The sequence below is a fragment of the Trachypithecus francoisi genome, unplaced genomic scaffold (genome assembly GCF_009764315.1).
Source record: "Trachypithecus francoisi isolate TF-2019V2 unplaced genomic scaffold, Tfra_2.0 Lachesis_group11, whole genome shotgun sequence".
In the NCBI taxonomy this organism is placed as follows: domain Eukaryota; kingdom Metazoa; phylum Chordata; class Mammalia; order Primates; family Cercopithecidae; genus Trachypithecus; species Trachypithecus francoisi.
Window position 1 is genome coordinate 28,228,911 of NW_022681456.1, and position 21,670 is coordinate 28,250,580.

The 21,670-nt window shown below is 40.0% G+C and overlaps 1 protein-coding gene across 1 annotated transcript in view; it reads left to right on the plus strand.

Annotated features, from left to right (window-relative positions):
• The window catches only part of ALDH1L2 (aldehyde dehydrogenase 1 family member L2), a 60,553-nt gene extending 39,459 nt beyond the window's left edge, over nt 1-21,094 (plus strand). The window contains exons 16-23 of the mRNA XM_033220813.1: nt 4,220-4,307; nt 5,091-5,184; nt 6,700-6,799; nt 9,647-9,745; nt 12,043-12,208; nt 13,564-13,669; nt 17,238-17,437; nt 20,136-21,094. Coding sequence (XP_033076704.1) covers nt 4,220-4,307; nt 5,091-5,184; nt 6,700-6,799; nt 9,647-9,745; nt 12,043-12,208; nt 13,564-13,669; nt 17,238-17,437; nt 20,136-20,191 — 909 coding nt within the window. The 3' untranslated portion in view covers nt 20,192-21,094. The remainder of the gene's footprint in view (nt 1-4,219; nt 4,308-5,090; nt 5,185-6,699; nt 6,800-9,646; nt 9,746-12,042; nt 12,209-13,563; nt 13,670-17,237; nt 17,438-20,135) is intronic.
• Nucleotides 21,095-21,670: the final 576 nt, after the last annotated feature.

Sequence of the window (21,670 nt, forward strand, 5' to 3'; positions counted from 1 at the left end):
CATTATACAAGACTACTGTTTCCCACTCTTGTTTAATGGGTGCACAACACATTAAACAGCAAGAAGCTAGCTGAGTGAAGTGAGGAGACAGATAATCTAGCCCAGTAGAGCTCCACACTGGCTGTACATTAGAATCACCTAAAGTTCTCCTTTTAAAATGCTGATATGGGGCCCCACTGGCAGAGACGGGGCCCCATATCAGCATTTTAAAAGGAGAGATCTGATTTAATTGCTCTGAGTTGGAGACCACGCATTGGTATTACTTAAAAGCTTCACGTTTTTCCAAGACACAGCCAGGGTGGAGAACCACTGAATGATATCCAATGAGAGTGCTAATTACTGAGGAATGGCAATGAGTATATATAATGTCCAAAAATTACAAACATTCTTTGAGTGCATACCAGTTGCCAGGCAGGTAGTAGTGATGAAGATACACAAAGTTTCTGTCCCCATGGAAATTACAGTCTGGCTCTATCTGCAGTTTAAAACTGGCAGTTTTGGCCGGGCGCGGTGGCTCAAGCCTGTAATCCCAGCACTTTGGGAGGCCGAGACGGGCGGATCACAAGGTCAGGAGATCGAGACCATCCTGGCTAACACGGTGAAACCCCGTCTCTACTAAAAATACAAAAAACTAGCCGGGCGAGGTGGCGGGCGCCTGTAGTCCCAGCTACTCCCGAGGCTGAGACAGGAGAATGGCGTAAACCCGGGAGGCGGAGCTTGCAGTGAGCTGAGATCCGGCCACTGCACTCCAGCCTGGGTGGCAGAGCAAGACTCCGTCTCAAAAAAAAAAAAAACTGGCAGTTTTATAGTTGAAGATAATTTAAATCCTGAGAATGAAAGACCCAAAAGTGCCATTGTTATGCTGGACTTTTTTATTTTATTGGATAATATTATGCAGTGATGCATTTATAATATTAGGGCTCTGTGTGAACGTCAAGAGGACTGAATTTAGATGACTCTTCTTAAACCGGTTGTCTGCTTTGTTATATGTGTGAAAGATTCCCTCCTGGCTTCATACAAAAGCAAGCAGATTTTCATGGCCTAGAGTGGTTTGGTCCAGGTGTGACAAATTCTGACTTTATTAACCTCATATTTAGCAATGACCTACACTTGCCCAGAACCATACTAGAGGCTTTCCCATATATTATGCAAACCTATAATCCTGCAGGGACACTGGATAGCCAAATGGAAGAAAATCAATAGAAATGAAAAGAGCTGTGATAGAGATGAAACCATTTATTTTATTTATAAATGACATTTTAAAATCTTTATATTCTTACTTTAAAAGAATTATAATTAATTCAGGATAGTTTTTAAACATCTTTCTAATTATGATGGTTTCATACCAAGACATAATCAGATATACTTGGGCTAGGATCATCTTCAACTATACTAGATGTAAATCCACTATTTTAACAGTCTTGATAACTTCAAATATTTTGGGCCAACTTCTCATCGAGTTAAATCTACACTGACATTTTACAAACCTCACAATGTGACTGTCATGGACCTGTTACTAGAAGGAGGAAAAGTGGTAGCCCTGCCTCTTTCTTGTTTGCTTGTTAACATTATTATTTATTGTGCAGTTTCTATGCACATTTTTTGGCCACTTGTCCATTTTATGAAGACAAACTTAATTAAAATAACAACATAGTCTGTGAAACCATGTAATCCAGCCTGTAAACTTCATCAGAGGGCAATCTTCTGAAAGCAAATGAGCAAGGGAAGGAACCACTGCTACCCTCTTGGCCTGGTGAGCCTCTATTCTTTCCTAGGACACTGCCCATACCTTTGTGACCTATGACCATATGACCTTCATTCAGACTGTGTGAGAGCAGCATTATCCAGCCATACAATAAATGTTAGTTATGGTTCATTTATTTTATATCTTTGTCAGCTAAAATATATAAATAAAAGTTCCACTATTTTCTTTTCGCACCTCAATGGATCCTCTTGCACATCCCATTTTTAGAGTCCAAGCTAACCAAGTACTGACTTAAGACTGGATGGATGTTGGTTTTTAAGAGTGTGAAGGTATTGCTTTCATTTTGCTTTGGAGATTTGCATTGCTATAATAGATGTTTAAGGTGAGATCCATATTATGCCACTTTTTATGTGAGAAAGAAGGAAAAATAAGAAAATATGTATTTGCTGATTTGAATACAAGGAAGCACAGGAAAGATAAACTAGAGACTAATGAAACTGATTATCTATACAACATGGGATGAATGGGGTGGAAAGGAGGGTGGGAGAACAACATTCTCTGAATGGACGTTTGAATAGTCCTGACTTTTGGAAGCATATTCCCCATATTCAATGACAACAAAAAAAAAAGAAATATAATCAACAAAGATGGGGCCAAAACCCTAAAAGTAAATGTAAACAAAACAAATTAAGCCATATTTCAAATGAATAACATGACTCCATTGAAGAGAGTGAGGAAGCATGAACCCAACTCACTTTTGACTAACTTTGGACTATATGTCCTCAGGATAAAGGCAATGCAAAACAACAACAACAAAAAAAAACCCAAATGCATATTCAACTCTAATTAATAGGCTTCTTTTTCACAGGGACATGGCTTAACAATTCTCAAATTACTTTCTCTATGTTTTAGGATTAAGCAAATAATTAAATATATTGTGGATAATGGGAGCCATGTCTCTCTTTCTTGGAGAAGAGAATGACAAATGTAAAAAGGGCAGAAGGATAGAATCGACCCTGAGATATTGGATAAAGGTATCAGTGTATTTAGATAGTTAAATAAAGAAATGGATATAGGCATATGTGGGATAGATACACACATATATTTAGGGGGGTGTGTGTGTGTTGTGTATACATACATCTCTTTCCCAGCTCTGTCTGCTAAAAGGGCCTAGAAGCGATGACCCCTCAATAATGTCCAGATATCTTGGTTTCTAAAATACCATTCTTCTCTCAAAGAAACTTGGGCTCCTTGGAGAAGGAGCTGGTGTAGGGAAGAATCAAGATGAATCTGAAATATTTTGTTGGGCCTGAAAGCAATGTAATGCTCCAAGAGTAATAGGGGCATGGCAGAATGATAAGGGGCCATACTAAAGGGACTGCCTCAGCCAAATCTAGAACGACTGAACATCAAAATCAATAACAATAGTAAAAGATGACAACCTGCTGATTACAGTAAGAATCTATGTGTTCACACTGATATTAATTAATTAAACAGAAAGGAAAACACTTAGAGAGCCAACAAGTACATGTAAAATGAATGATGGAATTGGAAAATCACCATTTGGCAACCATCATAATACTTTATGATTATTATCCAGAAATTATCCATGGATACTAAAACTAGTGGATAAAAATTTGAGGAGTACCTCCCCACAAAATATTTATTAACTACAATGTATAAAATAGTAACTTACAGCGATGATAGTTGGCAGACCACATTTGCCAAATAATCGAAATCAACTTTCCAATATTGGAACTATTCTACAGCACGTGCCTCCCAATGTGATGTCCTGAGAAAAGCCCAGCATCGCTCCAGTGGTATTGTTCCCAAAAGTGCATAACTTGAATCTAATCATGAGAAAACATCAGACAGATCCAAACAAAGAGACATTGTATGAAATAACTGGCATGTACTCTTCAAAAATGTCAGTGTAATGAAATAGAAAACTCAGAAATTCTCCTAGATTACTGGAGACTACAGATAGAACTAAATGTAATGCAGATGTTGGATTTTCTTTTGCTGTAAGACATTATTGGGATAATTGGTGAAATCTGAATGTGGTCTGCAAATCATGTATTCTATCAGTTGTTAATCTCCTGATTTTGATAATTGTACTATGGTTATGTAAAAGAATTTCTGGTTTTATAGAAAATGCACACAGAAGTATTTAGAAGTATGGGATATGTCTTTACTGTATTCTTAAATAGTTCAGAAAAAGATACCCCTTAAATGTGTCTTTAAAAAATAGTTTAGAAAAATATATATAGAAAGATAAAGCAAATGCAGTAAAATGTTAACATTTGAGGAATCTGAATGGAAATGTATATAAGGAATACTTGTACTATTTTTGCATCTTTTTGTAAGTCTGAAATTATGGCAAAATTAAAAAAATAAGACAATGTACAATAATAATAAAATAAGCTCTAGTGCAGCTATCAAGGGAAAACTGGGTTCTGGGCTAAAGGTCAGATTAGAGCCTGAAGAAGGTAATTGCTGTCTGCTTCTCCTCAGGTCACGCCCTTGACTGCTTTGAAGTTTGCAGAACTGTCTGTGAAAGCAGGCTTTCCAAAGGGGGTCATCAACATCATTCCCGGCTCAGGCAAGCCACTAAATGACTCACTGTGCTATAACTAATGAATGGTACTGGGGGAGCTGAGTGACTGTTTTACCACTAGAGACTTGTCCTGAATTATAACTGTATTAAAACTAAATACAACTTACCAAACAGTTAAGGATGAATATACTTACCATGTGCTAAAATCTTAAAATGGAAATACAGTGGTGGGTGAGTGGCAGTGGGGAGGGGGGTTGTACAATCATGTAAAATTACCCTAAGATGTTCCATTTTGATTTTCAAGATAAAAATCAAGGCTTACCCATCATTATTTTGGGAGTCTGATAATTTCATAAAGGGTATTATTTTAGACTTTCATCAGTTTGCAATTAATACAGAAAATGTAAAACGAAGGTGTCGATGAGAGCTTAGACTATCTACTTTCATGAATTTAAAGCCATCTTCACTATATGAATTTGAGTATGTTTTTGTTTTTGTTTTTGCTTTTTGAGATGGAGTCTCACCCTGTTGCCCACGCTGGAGGGCAATGGTGCGATCTTGGCTCACTGCAACCTCCGCCTCCTGGGTTCAAGTGATTCTCCCTCAGCCTCCTGAGTAGCTGGGATTACAGGCACGTGCCACTATGCCCGGCTAATTTTTGTATTTTTAGTAGTGACAGGGTTTCACCATGTTGGTCAGGCTGGTCTCAAACTCCTGACCTCGTGATCCGCCTGCCTCAGCCTCCCAGAGTGCTGGGATTACAGGTGTGAGCCACCGCGCCCGGCCTTGAGTATGTTTTAATTCATGTTTTATTCCCTGATTCTACAGGTGGCATAGCAGGACAACGTCTGTCTGAACATCCTGACATCCGCAAACTTGGTTTCACTGGTTCCACTCCTATTGGCAAACAGATCATGAAGAGGTATTGGTTTTAATATGTTGATTCACTGCAGATCCTGTTAAACGAGGTTTCAATTTTTGTTTAAACAGAGTACTTTTTGAGTGAGGAAAACTACATCTACTTTGGAAGGGAAATCTACTTATCACTGCTGAGTACTGAAATATTTGAAAGTAATAAAATACTTTCCAAAGCATTAAAGCCCAGAGTTAATAAAACCAAAGCTATGTTGAAATTCTACACCCTACTGGTAGTTTTAATAATTCAGGACAAAAGGCTTTCTGTATTAAAGCTGTGGCCCAAATTGTTTTCAGAGTATGGGTAAAAAACCAAAAAGATACATACATGTGAAATTTATATATTTTATATGACAAACCTGGATTATTCATAAAATGGAGTCCCCCAAAGCAATATTTTTTTTAAACTGTAAGCAATCTAAATGTCCAAAATAAACCAGTTGTTAAAATATGTCAATGTAATGGAACACTGTGCAGTCACGTTCAGAGAGAATTTTAATAACATTGAAAACTGTTGTTAAAATAATAAATGGAAATAAAAATAAAGTATAACATTGTATATACTGGATGATCTCAACTATGTTAAACAAGGCAAAAGCTATGGTAGGACAGATCACAAATAGGTAGTATATCAAAATGGTAAAAACAATGGTCACTGAGGCATGGAACAGAATTTTGTGATTTTTTTCTTCTGTTTGCATTTTGGGGGAGGTCTTTTCAAAGTGTTTTAAATAAAAATACTTTTGTAAGAAAGGAAAAATAAACAGCATACTTTTAAAAATTGGTATTTTTTCTCCCAATGCTTCAGTAGTCTGGTTAGAGGTTTAATTCCTTGCCAGCCTTTTATGTAACCAAAATTTCTAAAGAATTTGAATTAACTTATGAGAATCTCTAATCATTTGACCACAACATTATTGAAAATTTTTTATTATGGAAAAGTTCTAATATATAGAAAGCAGAAAAGCAAGATGAATTCTATGTACTTATCACTCAGCTTCAATGGTAATCACCATTCTACCTTCTATGTTTTATCTATGAATAAGTTTTCCCTTTTCCTTTCTTTCTTTCTTTTTAAGAGACACAGTCTCACAGTGTCACCCAGGCTAGAGTGCAGTGGTGATCACAGCTCATTGCAGCCTCGAATTCCTGGGCTCAAGCAATCCTCCTGCCTCAGCCTCCCAAGCAGCTGACACTACAGGCGCACACCACCATGCCTGCCTAATCTTCTTGTTTTTTATAGAGATGAGGTCTTACCATTTACTCAGGCTGGTCTCACACTGCTGGCCTTAAAGGATCCCTTCTGCCTTGGTCTCCTGAAGTGCTGGGATTACAGTTGTGAGTCACTGTGCCTGGCCTTGAATAAGTTTCTTAATATTACTGAGGCTCAATATGTTTTCCATGCCAGGTGGTAACTTACAGCTTAAAAAGTGTGTGTGTGTGTGTGTGTGTGTGTGTGTGTGTGTGTGACAGAGAGAGAGAGAGATGTTAACTAAATGCTCATTTCTCATTTATATTCCTCTAGCTGTGCTGTGAGCAACTTGAAGAAAGTTTCCCTTGAGCTTGGTGGCAAGTCTCCACTTATAATATTTAATGACTGTGAACTTGACAAGGCTGTGCGAATGGTAAGAGAGGGTCAAATTCAAGTAAATAAGTACCTGGGCCAGGTGCGGTGGATCACGCCTATAATCCCACCACTTTGGGAGGCAGAGGCGGGTGGATCACTTAAGATCAGAAGTTCGAGATGAGCCTGACCAACATGGTGAAACCCTGCCTCTAATAAAAATGCAAAAACATTAGCCAGGCATGGTGGTGGGCACCTGTAGTCCCAGCTACCCAGGAGGCTGAGGCAGGAGAATCTCTTGAACCCAGGAGGCGGAGGTTGCAGTGAGCTGAGATCACACCACTGTACTCCAGCCTGGGCGACACAGTGAGACTCCATCTCAAAAAAAAAAAAAAAAAAAAAAAAAAGGTGTTTGCTTCTAAAACACAATTCACCTCTTTCTTTATCAGAGGTCTTAAATGACATTTGGTTTTTGTCTAGTCATAAATTAAAACCATCGTTTTTATGGTTAGAATTGGGAATACTCAGAGCACTTCGTTTTTAAAAATATGTCTTTATAATTCCCCTACTAAGGTGTTTTTAAAACAGGATATAAGTCATAGCAGGCATGTAGAACAGTTCAAAAGATATTCTATTAAGGCTTCTAGCTTCTCCCTCCTTTCCCTACAACATCTCACCCCATCAACCTGAACAGTCCTGCTTTTACCTGTTTTGCACATTGAGCTTCTGGTAAGCCTTTTAGACACAACAAAGGGTTTAATATTTAACAAGTAATTAGCAACATCAGTTTCCTGGTTTTAACAATGTACTATGGTTTTATAAGATGTTATCACGGGGGAAGCTAGGTAAAGGGCACAAAGGAACTCTCACACTATTTTTGCAACACCTTGTGAGTCTTAAACCATTTCAAAGGATAAAGGCTTATTTTAAATAAAATGTAAAGGTTAAAACAAACAAACATTGGCCTAGTTATCATTCTTCACCTCTGGGATACAGACATAAAATGAGTCAATGCTTGGCATGGGTTGTGCTAAGCTTTCTTGTAATTGTGGGGGAAACTTACGGTCTTCCCAGTTCTGTACAACTGTCCAGCCTGTGCACTAAGCAGACTCTGTTCACCACTGCCCCTAACTGTAATTTTAATGCACACTCACAGCCAAACTTCATCATGTAAGCATCCCAAAGAGAATGGAGTGGCCTGGGAGTGAAGAAGAACCAAGTACCCCTGTGGCCAGGGCCTTTGAATGAACCGTCTGGAGGTTTCAGTGACAGATAATGGCTGGGGGTACTCAAACTGACATCAGGGGTTGGGACTCCCCTGAATGTCTGGGTTAGGAATATATAACCATAAAGAGTCTGTTTTAACAATTTAAGAACCCCAAACCCAAGATGGCCAACATGTTTTTGTAATGTTTACAGATAAAATGTATGCACAGGAAAAGCATGTTATTTCAAAGCATTCATTATACTTTTTGTTTTTGAGATGGGATCTCACTATCTTGCCCAAGTGGGTCTTAAACTCCTGGGCTAAAGTGATCCTCCTGCCTTGGCCTCCCAAATGGGTGGAATTACAGGTGTGAATCATTGCACGCAGCCACATCCATTTTTTTTTTTTTTTTTTTAATATATACAGTCCAGGGAGGTTTCCTGCAGGTGAATTAGAAACTGGATTTCTAAAAAGGGAAAAATGCACAGAGTGCATCAGTCTTCCAAATCTGTCATTTTTAAGTGCCTTCATTTCAAAGATTTCTCAAACTTCTCCTTGAAAAGTAGGTATTTTTTTTCATGAGGGGGTTAGAGAGGCTTTCTAAATATTTATGATTTATGGCTGGGCATGGTGGCTTATGCCTATAATCTCAGTACTTTGGGAGGTCGAGGTAGAAGGATCACTTGAGTCTTGGGGTTCAGGACCAGCCTAGGCAACATGGCAAGACCCTGTCTCTACAAAAAAAATAAAATAAGCCCAGCGTAGTGTTCACCTGTGGTCCTAGCTACTAGGGAGACTGAGACGGGAGGATCACCTAAGCCCAGGAAGTTGAGGCTGCAGTGAGCCATGATCACGTCACTGCACTCCAGCCTGTGCAACAGAGAGAGATACTATCTTAAATAAATAAATAAATACAAATAAAAAATTTTAAAAATTGTGATTATACATTCTAATGTAGAGATTTTTAAAAGCAAAACTTGGTATACAAGTTATTGCATTTAAATTTATAGAATAATCTAGACTTTTCTAGGCCAAGGCAGGAGGATTGCTTAAGCCCAGGTGTTGAGACCAGCCTCAGCAACACAGTGAATCTATGTTCTGTCATAGATGGAATGTCACATGGAATCTAGCTCTGTCACCCAGGTTGGAGTGCAGTGGTGTGATCTCAGCTCACGGCAACCTCTGCCTCCCGGGTTCAAGCGATTCTCCTGCCTCAGCCCCCTGAATAGCTGGGATTACAGGGACCTGCCACCACGCCCAGCTAATTTTTGTATTTTTAGTGGAGATGGGGTTTCACTGTGTTGGCCAGGTTGGTCTTGAACTCCTGACCTCGTAATCTGCCCACCTCAGCCTCTCAAAGTGCTGGGATTACAAGCGTGAGCCACCATGCCTGGCCTAGATTTTCTTTTAACACAAAATTTGTTTCTAATGACACATCTTTATTGTTACACATACATTTTTTTAAAAAAATGCTCATGGACCAAAAGGGGGAAAGGATAAGCAAAATCTCTTAAATCATGCTAAATCAAAACAGAGTATCTCCAAGAATCTTTCATCACTAACAAGGCCAAGAGGATTGTCTATGACTTATCTATGTTGTCTGCTGTCTTCCAAAAACAACTAATTCCCTCTGTGTACAACTTTATGGGAATCTTGACTTCTCAAATGATGTTAGCAGTATTTTCTCTTCTCCCACTGAAGGGCATGGGAGCAGTATTTTTCAACAAAGGAGAGAACTGTATTGCTGCTGGGCGGTTGTTTGTGGAAGAATCCATCCATGATGAATTTGTGACAAGAGTGGTGAGGCACCTTCACATTTACTCTGAGTCGTTTAGAGATTTTGCTTTTACTTGAAAAATCATACTTCTAGGATTGTTCATGAATTTTCAGGTGTGATAACAGTATTGTGGTTATGTTTTAAAAAAAAATCAGCCCCTAGTTTTTTTTATAGCTACATACTGGCATATTTACAGATTAAATTATATGATGTCTGCAATTTGCTTCAAAATAACCCTGGAGGACAGGAAATGAGTGGGGGAATAAATTGGCCAGAAGTTGGTAGTTGTTGAAGCTGGGTGATGAGTACATGGGGTTTCACTGTATTATGTGTCTACTTTCACATGTGCCTATGACTTTTTTTATAGTAAAAAAGAGGTTTATATAAAAACCTGATAAAGTATATTGAAGAGCTATGATACCTTACTCTACATTTGTAATACATTAGATCCTTGACACGTGTGAGAGTTACACTCCTAGATTTTTATAAATCTCTAAATAAACTATGAGAGATATACCACGAATCCCCAATTGCAGTTGACATGATAGCATATAATTCCTTCCACTAAAATAACTAGCTAAATAAATAAACAGCCCCAGTACATTGATCATGACTCCATAAACATGGGACTAAAAGTCATCTATAAGAGTGTTAAGATGAATTATGTGGCTAAAATAAACTCTAACTTATACCATGTTATTATGAAGGTAGTATTAATCATGAATTTGCTTATATTTGCAAAACCAGCACCCAGTGATTTTTTCCCCAGAGCCAATTCCCTACACCCCCACCCACCAAAAAAACGAAGATATTCTTTCTTCATAAGAATGAGTAACAAGTAAGTCATATAGACAGGCAGATGGAGGGCAGTCAGGTAGGCAGTGGCTGCCTCCTGAACATCACAGTGTAATTTAATTTTGTGTCTCACTAAAGTAAAGTCTGCAGTGCTACATGTCATGGGCTTTCACAATCAGCTACAACTTGTTGAAATTTCAAACACTGAGACCAGAAATATCAAGGATTTGCTGTATTAGTACATCAACAAGCATATTTTACAAACAGGCTGTTCGTATTCATTCTTCAGCAGCATTTCTCAAGCACCTACTTGGTACCAAACACTGCATGCTGGGAATATAAAGGTGAACAAGGCAGACATGGTCCCTGGCCACTCAGAACTTCTCATCCAGTGCAGAACCCTGGGGAATGCACTAAGAGATTACGGCCAGGCCTAAATTCAAAGTCATGGACCTGCTGGGTCATAACTCCCATTCTTCTTACCAGAATTGGACTTAACATTAGAAGATGCAGAAGTAGGTTAAGATAACTGGGAGTAGAAGAGGTAATTACAAAGACATGTCAGTGATGAACATTGTGCAGTGAAGATTGTTTTTCATCAGAGCATTCTAGTGAGGCATCTGGCATGGCTGTACCATGAGAATTTTACAAGGGCAGTCTACCACATTTGAGGAGGAAAAAAAAAAGATAACAATGTGACCATTTTAGAAATTCTTTTGCCATGAAGAGTGTAAATATGTGATATTAATAAATATTTCAGAACATCAGTTTGCTATTCTTTTTTTTTTTCTGAGACGGAGTCTCGCTCTGTCGCCCAAGCTGGAGTGCAGTGGCCGGATCTCAGCTCACTGCAATCTCCGCCTCCCAGGTTCACGCCATTCTCCTGCCTCAGCCTCCCGAGTAGCTGGGACTATAGGCGCCCGCCACCTCGCCTGGCTAGTTTTTTGTACTTTTTAGTAGAGACAGGGTTTCACCGTGTTAGCCAGGATGGTCTCGATCTCCTGACCTTGTGATCTGCCCGCCTCGGCCTCCCAAAGTGCTGGGATTACAGGCTTGAGCCACCGCGCCCGGCCAGTTTGCTATTCTTAATGGATTAACATTTAGGATAATTTTCATACAGTGTATGTAGCTTATATTGTGCTAGTAGGTAATGGTTAAGGACTTTGGATTTCAAGTGGAAAAAGTCTACGGTATTTAGTGGTTGTGGGCACTTATTTAACCCCTCTAAGCCTCAGTTTCTTCTTCTGAGAGGCTGAGGTGGGAGGATCACTTGAGCTCAGAAGTTCAAGGTTGCAGTGAGCCGTGCCATGCCACTGTGATCCAGTATGGATGACAGAGTAAGACCCTGTCTCCAAAAAGGAAAAAAAAAAAAAAACCAAAACCACCACTACCTCTAGTACTATTGTAAAGACTAAATGACAAAACATCTATAAACACCTTAGTATAACACCTACCACATGGTAGAAACTCCATTATTATTGTTATTAACAATGAATTGTGTTTTTATGGACTGGGTAACATACAGGTAGAAGAAATTAAAAAGATGAAAATTGGTGATCCACTTGACAGATCCACTGATCATGGGCCCCAAAATCATAAGGCCCATCTGGAAAAGCTGCTGCAGTACTGTGAAACTGGAGTGAAAGAGGGGGCCACTTTGGTGTATGGAGGAAGACAAGTCCAAAGGCCAGGTAAGATCACCTCTGTGGGGGTTTACTGGGTGCCCGCCTTCTTCAGTTGGAATGGACAGCGACAGTTTAAGACCAGCCTGGCCAACGTGGTGAAACTCCATCTCTACCAAAAATTAGCCCAGTGTGGTGGCGTGCACCTGTAATCCCAGCTACTGGAGAGGCCGAGGCACAAGAATCACTTTAACCAAGGAAGCAGGTTAAAGTGAGCTGAGGAGGCTGCAGTGAGCTGAGATCAAGCCACTGCACTCCAACCTGGGCAACAGAGTGAGACTCTCTCAAACAAAACAAAACAAAACAAAATAAAACAAAACAAAAGGAGAGACAACTGGATAATATGTGTCGCCTGATGGAATGAAATGTGTAATACACAGTATCACCTATGAAGTGTTCCTGCCAAAAAAGCTTAAGCTGAATCTAATTATACATTTAGGCCAATCTTTCTATTCATAGGAACTGTAGTAGGGAGGGAGGAAGGAACAGGAAGTTATTTTTTAGTGGGTATAGAGTTTCAGTTTTATAAGCTGAAAATAGTTATGAAAATAGATGGTGGGGAAGGTTGCATATTATGAATTTCATAATACTGAGCCATACACTTAAAGATGGTTACAATGGTAAATTTTATGTTATGTGTATTTTATCACAATAAAAGTCATTGGGAAAAAAAAGCAATACAAGAGATAGAGAAACAAATATCACCCAAAGGAAGCAATGATAAATCCAGAAAGAAAGATAATGTATAGAACAACTGACCATCTCTTTAACATGATGATGGAATAAAAAATAAGGGCAGGACAAAATGGGGAAATGTTTTAGAGTAAAAGATCCTTAAGAAATTTAAACACCAAATACAATGTGTAGAAAAATTTGAATCCTAAATCAAACAAACCAACTGCAAAAAAGCTAATTTCTAGACATTAAGGAAATTAAAATATAAATTCTGAATAAAGAATACTTACTACTTTTGTTAAGCATGACACTGTATAGTGGTTATGTAAGAAAATATCCTTATTTTTTGCAGATTTGTACTGAAATACTCAGGTGTTAAAATTATGATATCTAGAATTTGCTTTAAAATATTTCAATAAGGAAAAGATAAATAGAGCAAAATATGGATATTTATTTTACCATTCATTATACTGTTTTCTCTACTTTTACATAGGTTTGACATTTTCATAATAAAGATATTAAAAAATAAGAACCTGGGCATGCCAACACCAAATAGAGAAATGCAACTCTTCTTGGTTTTACTGAGCCAGAGGGAAAGAAAAAATTATAATGTAATTAAGTGAGAGGACTATTAATTGAAAATGACTTAACCTATAGTTGACATTTTTTTCTTTGTTTTTTCCAAAAAGGCTTTTTCATGGAGCCGACCGTGTTCACAGATGTGGAAGACCACATGTACCTTGCCAAAGAGGAATCCTTTGGGCCTATTATGGTCATTTCTAAATTCCAAAATGGGTAGGTTCTTCAGACACAATTTAACTTAGGTTTTGACTAGATAAGTCATTTTTCCCTTTGCCACTGTGCTATATACACAGCATGAAATTAATGAACATGTAATTTTCTACCATAAGAATAATTAACTTAATTAATTAGAAGTTACGCTTTTGCTAACATCATAGATCATAGCATATTTTTGCTTTCCAGCTTCAATTAATGGCCAACATAATGGGCTTTTAGCTGATTAAATTTTAGTTTTTCTGCACTCGACATTTGAGATGTCTGTGGAACAAAGTAAATAACTGAGAAATAACAAAACTGGTTTTCACATTTACATTCCTATGGTAGGTGGCATCTGTGAAATCTTATTTCCCCAGAGGAAGAGTGCTGTTATTATAGGGGATATTGCCCCCCAAAGCTTGATATTCAACTTTTCATGGAAATGTTCACAATCATCATATAATCAACAGTAAACGGCATGCTGGTTTGTGATACTACAGGAAACTTTGCAAAGAGTTCAGCTTATCAAAGAGGACCAAGTGGTAACTGAGCTCATAAAACAATACTTAATAGAGTGGGGTCTCATGGTATACTGCATAAAATTCTTCAGAATGGCTTTAGATTTATTTCAGCCAATGAGAACTTGAAAAAAAATAAAGAATGGACTTTCTCGGTCTTCGATAGATACAGTATAAAAGACTTCAGGGGACTATAAGGTGTAGTGAGTAACCTTGGATATATCCATCCAAGGATGCATACTATCCCATTTCTCATCATACATTCTCCCATGGTGTCGGTGTTAAACGTGCAGACAATAGAAGTCAGGTTTGAGGGAATCTCCTGTAACATGGTTAAGTCACAACCCCTGTCCTTAAGGAGTTTATTATCTAACAGGGGAGACAGACAGAGATGACAGTTAGTCCACAGAGGGTCAGAGGCAGGATGGTGCAGTGGGTCAGAGGACAACTCTGCCTCCTCTCCCCTCGCTACCTCTCTGAGCTTGGGTCAGTTACTTAACCACTCCGCACCTCACTCCTATAATCCCAACACTTTGCAAGGCCAAGGTCGGGGGATAGTTTGAGGCCAGGAGTTTGAGATCAGCCTGGGCAACACAGGGAGACCCTGTCTCTACAAAATTAAAAAAAAAAAAATCAGCTGGGCATGGTGGCATATTGCCTGAAGTCCCAGCTACTTGGGAGGCTGAGGTGGGAGGATCACCTGAGCCCAAGGAGATGGAGGCTGCAGTGTGCTACGATTGTGCCACTGCACTGCAGCCTAGGCAACAGAGCAATACCTGGTCTCTTAAAAAAAAAAAAAAATTTAAGCAGATGGCAGTAATGTTTTCCTGTTTCTAGCATAGATGGGAACATTTTCAGAACATAAAATGAATCTTTTGCTTTACATTTAATGAAGTTTTATGTCTTCCTAAAAACATAGGTACATTGATGGAGTGTGGCAGCAAGCAAATAATACAGAGTATGGTTTGGTAACAATGTCTACCTCCTTAGGTCATTCTGAGTATTACTAAGTCAAGTATTTGCTGTTGCTACTGCCATCAATATATGCTTGTCATTGCTGTAGACGTAAACAATGTGGTATGGAGCTATGGTGATATCCTGATAGTCCTCAACGAGAAATGGCATAAAACCATCTTTCTCTCTCTAGTCCATTCTATAAATATTTGGGTCTCTATGCATCAGGAAGTGTGAGAGTTTTAGCAGAGTCCAAGTTCACTCCAGGTTAGGTTCCAGATTTCTTGTGCAAGTTTAAAATTTTGAATAGTCAAGATGCCTTTGAAAATCCCTTCATAAGGTATTACACTGAAACCTGTGCTATCTCAATAAATTCAGCACGATTTTTTCCTCCAGTTTTGGAACAGATCCTGTGTCTTTGCTGGAGCACCAGATGAAATACCTGGCTTGGCCAGGCGCAATGGCTCATGCCTGTAATCCCAGCACTTTGGAAGGCCAAGGCGGGTAGATCACTTGAAGTCAGGAGTTCGAGACCAGCCTGGCCAACATGGTGGAACGCCATCTCTACTAAAAATACAAAAATTAGCTGGGTGTGGTGGCGGGCACCTGTAATCTCAGCTACTTGGGAGGCTGAGGCAGGAGAATTGCTTGAACCTGCGAGGCAAAGGTTGCAGTGAGCTGAGATCACACCACTACCCTCCAGCCTGGGCGACAGAGTGAGACTCCATCTCAAAAAGAAAAACAACAACCACCACCTGGCTTGTATTTGCTGGCCACGTGGTAGAAAATGTGTGTGTTTTTAAGCATTCAGATCATGCTAGAAGAAGGGGACATACGCTATGATGGCACATTAGAACTCGACTCAACTGAGAAAAGAGTAGGTTCATGTCTTCACCTACTTGGATGTGTATACAAACTAAGTCAAAAGGCAGGGAAATCACGGGACCTGTTTTGTTGAATAAGCACATGTAATCCCATTCACTCTCATTCGACGATGCAACACCATAGCATAAAGAGGTGTATGAGACGTGAAGTTATCCCTGCCCTCGGGGAGCTTTTATCTTCCAATTTATGGATGGCGAACCATTACCTACAGGAAGAGTTAAGTCAGCACTATATAGTTGGTTCTACCAAAATATTAAGTTTGGAAAAGTATGTGCTACCTGATGATAGCTGGCTTTTATTGAACATTTATTGTGTTCCAGGCATGATATGTTCATTTCATCCTCATGACTAGACAGGTCTTTTTATTATTATTTCCATTTTTCACAATAAGAAATGAAGGTGTGGGGAGATGAAGTCATTTACCCAGAGCCCTCTCACAGAACCACCCTACTCTCCCACCTCGACAGTGGCATTGGTGGGATCTGAAACGGCTTCAGGCACTGAAGGAGGCTTGAACCTGGTGTGCAAAATCGGAAGAGATGGAAGGAAATAGGGAGGACACTCTGAAAATCCATCTAGAAGTGGGAGTCATGGGAGAGGGGAGGGAGTGGGAGATCATGAATGAGAACCATTGAAGAAGATTGAATATATGACTTTGGGTCAGATTTTAAAAGGTGTTACATGGTATATATGAAAAATGTAATACTAGACTTGTAATATTTTGGGGGACTTTCTTTTGGTGTGAGCCTAATATTTTTCATTTATAAAAATTTAATCAGGCTGGGCACAGTGGCTTATGCCTGTAATCCCAACACTTTGCAAGGGCAAGGTTGGGAGACAGTTTGAGGCCAGGAGTTTGAGATCAGCCTGGGCAACACAGGGAGATGCTGTCTCTAAAAAAAAAAAAAGAATTTTTTTTTTTTAATTAGCTGGGCATGGTGGCACATGCCTGTAGTCCCCGCTACTTGGGAGGCTGAGGTGGGAGGATCATTTGAGTCCAAGGAGATGGAGGCTGCAGTGAGCTATGATTGTGCCACTGCACTGCAGCCTAGGTGACAGAGCAATACCTGGTCTCTAAAAAACAACAACAATGACAACAACAAAAAAAACATTTAAGCAGATGGCAGTAATGTTTTCCTGTTTCTAGCATAGATGGAAAAATTTTCAGAACGTAAAATGAATCTTCTGCTTTACATTTAATGAAGTTTTATGTCTTCCTAAAAACACAGGGACATCGATGGAGTGTTGCAGCGAGCAAATAATACAGAGTATGGTTTGGCCTCAGGGGTTTTTACAAGAGACATAAACAAAGCTATGTATGTGAGTGAAAAACTACAAGCAGGAACTGTTTTTATTAACACGTATAACAAGACAGATGTGGCGGCCCCATTCGGCGGAGTTAAACAATCTGGCTTTGGAAAAGACTTAGGTATGGCTTTACTTTTCTGCTTCACATTCCCTTTGTTGTCACATCACAGAAAAATCTGCTGTATGTTTCATGACTTGTGTATGATTTTGAGGGGCATTTCCTACATGGCAGTTAGATCTGGGTTTAGAAGGGCACTCTTTTTTAAAATATTAAACATTTCTATTGAATATACCATACACACAGAAAAGCGTACGCATAGTGTGGAAAGATACTTTTTTTCAAAAGATTAATGTTTGAAAGGAAAAAGAAATTGCAACAATATACTTTAGCTGAAATATATTTGGTGTTTAATCTGACATTTGGCATGAACTTGGGTTAGCTGTCACGAGATTAAATGGAACCAAGAGAGGCAAATGGGTGGGGAGCAATAACCAGCGAGCTCCAAGAATAAATCCTGTCTTGGAGCTTCTTGGCAGGCTTTCAGAGTCAACACTGAAAAAACCCTGCAATTGGCAAGGTTCGGGGGAGCCTGAGCAATAAGAATTAAGAGTTTGTAAAAAGCCCAAAATGCAATTCACTGTGAGCAGTGACACTCACATCTTTCTTTTTTTTTTTTTCTTTTTTTTTTTGAGACGGAGTCTTGCTCTGTCGCCCGGGCTGGAGTGCAGTGGCCGGATCTCAGCTCACTGCAAGCTCCGCCTCCCGGGTTTATGCCATTCTCCTGCCTCAGCCTCCGGAATAGCTGGGACTACAGGCGCCCGCCACCTCGCCCGGCTAGTTTTTTGTATTTTTAGTAGAGACGAGGTTTCACCGTGTTAGCCAGGATGGTCTCGATCTCCTGACCTCGTGATCCGCCCATCTCGGCCTCCCAAAGTGCTGGGATTACAGGCTTGAGCCACCGCGCCCGGCCGACACTCACATCTTTCAAGCAATAGCTTACTTTCAGTGCCAAACCCATGCCAGGCCCCATTCCACTTAGCCTGTATAAGCAAAAGCAATTCTCACACGAGCTCAGAGGAATAGGTACTACTGTTATCTTATTGTACAGAACAGGAAAATGGGGCTCAGAGAGGCTGGATGAGTTGCCTCAAGTCACAGAGCCAGGCACTGGCAAGAGAGAATTCAAAGCCAGGCAGTCTGGCTGTAGAGCGCATCTCTTATTCCCCTCAGTCTGCTGTGTTGTTTCAAAAACTGAAATGTTTGTGATTTACTGAAATTACAGTCTGATAAGTTTAGTTCATTTGGAGCTTTTTTGTTTTGTTTTGTTACATTTTCTCTTTACTAATTATTTTGGCAATGTATTTGCAACAGTAAAAGTAGTTCTCATTTTAAATTCCACTGGGTGAAGGTAAGGGCTTGTTTCCCCCTTTTGCATGTCTTTAATCTGGTTTTCATGCCTGAATCCAAATCATGGTGGGAGACTTTCTTAGGGAACTTATCATTAGAAAGTGAGGCATCCCTGTTTCACCCGTCTTTTGAGAGAAAGAGCAAGTGTATTCGACCAGCTTCAGGTCTGTTTTACTATAAAATACTACAGTTTTTCTCATAGTTTCTTCCTCCCCAATTTTAAAACCCCTTAGCCCAGTGGTTGTCAACCTTAGTTGCACAGTGGATTCAAATCACCTGGGAGCTTCAAAAAATACAGAGATACTGATCTAATTGGTCTAGGGTGTGACCTGGGGTCAGGAGTCTTAAAAGCTCCCTGAGTGGGGCCGGGCGCGGTGGCTCAAGCCTGTAATCCCAGCACTTTGGGAGGCCGAGACGTGCGGATCACAAGGTCAGGAGATCGAGACCATCCTGGCTAACCCGGTGAAACCCCGTCTCTACGAAAAAATACAAAAAACTAGCCGGGCGAGGTGGCGGGCGCCTGTAGTCCCAGCTACTCGGGAGGCTGAGGCAGGAGAATGGCGTAAACCCGAGAGGCGGAGCTTGCAGTGAGCTGAGATCCGGCCACTGCACTCCAGCCTGGGCGACACAGCGAGACTCCTTCTCCAAAAAAAAAAAAAAAAAAAAAAAGCTCCCTGATTCTAATGTGGGGACAAAGTTGACGGTCCTTATTTTAGCTCAACTTCCAGAATCATGCACTCATTAGTTTCCCCATGGTATTCACTGCCCTTTAACCATTGTAGAGATTGATGACGGTACTGGCTCAAAATAGAAAGGTCAAAGAAAGGCAGATCTATTTATTTTTTGCCTAGACAGGTTCCCCTGTGTTTCTAACAAACAATATAAACTGAATTTTCCTTATCTTTAAAATAAGATTAAACCAAACGATCTCAAACTTTCCTGTGCTCAGTTCTGCTTTAATTAATATAATCTAGAAGACAGTATCCTGGTTACTTCTGTTTAGCTTAAATGGACAAAAAGGCAGAGTCCGTCATCAAGTAGGGAAATAAAAGAGAAGGGTTTTGGTTTGAAGCTGACCAGACAACACTCTCCGCTCCTAAGAAAGCCTGGTAGCCGGTCTGGGCTGTTACTATTCAAAGTGTGGTCCATGGACCACTAGCGTCAGCATCATCAGGGAATGGTTAGAAACACATAACCTCTGGCCCACACCAGATTTAATCAGATCAGGGTCTGCAACTTAGCAAAGTGTTCACATGGTTAGTATGAACCTCAAAGTGTGAGAAGCACTGGCTTAGGCTACATTCCATTGACTTAGTGACCTGTACACCTGCGTACACCTATGTCTGAAGGTCTGAAGACATCACATGTCTGCCTTTGAGTGTGGTTTGTCAATTGCTTTTCTCTGCCCTAGGTGAGGAAGCTCTACATGAGTATCTCAAAACCAAGACGGTGACGCTGGAATATTAGAGCAACACTATCATCAGGAAAGCCTTGACAGATAGCCCTTTTCAACTCGGGACACACTTAAGAAGACTGGGTGTGCTGAGGCAGGAGGTGTCAGCCACAAACCAAAAAATACACAGACGAACCATGAAGAGGGTCAGGCCATGCTAAAGCATTTACACACGTGCCTATTTCTAATACACCTTCCAGTGATTTGCAGTTGTTGGGTTTTCACCGTTGTGTATCATATGCATTTCTAAAATACCAAGCTGCTTTTCCCCTACCTAGACGAATCTATTCATAGTTTCCATCTTGAAGATGTCAGTACCATGCAGTATAATACACAAAGTGCATTTATTGGAAATTTTGTATAATATGTACAGGTTTTTAACCTCTGAACTATACATAGGGGGTTATTAAAAGGATTTTCTATAAATTTGCTTCTAAGGAACAGTATAACTTGTAAGGAATGTGAAGGTAGTTCTTTTTTAGTATTTGGAAATAAGATACATCTTTGTGCCTTTGATGTTCCATTTTTTTTAACCCACTATGATGGGTGATTAACCTAGAAACATTATCTTGAGTGCCTACTAGGTACAAGGTACTATATTATGTTCTGAGGAGTATACAGAATTTAATGACATGATGGCTGGCCCCCACATAAATTTTAGTAAATAGCTTTTGAAGTGAATTTTACGTATGGTATAGTAGGAAGTAAATAGCCTTTGAAGGCTGATCCTGGTTGGTATCATACCATCTTACTACCGGTGTGACTTTGGGAAACTGCTGCAACTCCTCTGAGCCTCCGCTTCCCTATGTGTAAAACAGAGATAGTAAATGCCTTCCTCAGGACCCTTAATAGGAGAATTCCTTGCAGTAATGTAAGTAAAGCACCTCACATTAATGCGTTGCTCATAGTAAGCACTCAAATTTTTATTTTTATTTTTATTTTTTTTTTGAGACAGAGTCTCGTTCTGTCGCCCAGGCTGGAGTGCAGTGGCCGGATCTCAGCTCACTGCAAGCTCCGCCTCCCGGGTTCACGCCATTCTCCTGCCTCAGCCTCCCGAGTAGCTGGGACTACAGGCGCCCGCCACCTCGCCCGGCTAGATTTTTGTATTTTTTAGTAGAGACGGGGTTTCACCGTGTTAGCCAGGATGGTCTCGATCTCCTGACCTAGTGATCCGCCCGTCTCGGCCTCCCAAAGTGCTGGGATTACAGGCTTGAGCCACCGCGCCCGGCCAGTAAGCACTCAAATTTAACTCTGATTTCCTCCATCATTATTCTTAAAAGATATTGAGATAGTTTAACTAGATGAATTCATTTCCCACAACTCTTTTCAATCATCAATGCCTAGACTATTTTTCTCATCCATTGTTCTGACACAATGCCTGATACAGCAGCACTGAAAAATGCCACATAATGAGAAATGGCAATAGTGCAAGGAAAAGGGGTGCTTTTCTTTGGGCAACTCGCTTGTCCTTCATGGGACATCTTACTTTCCAT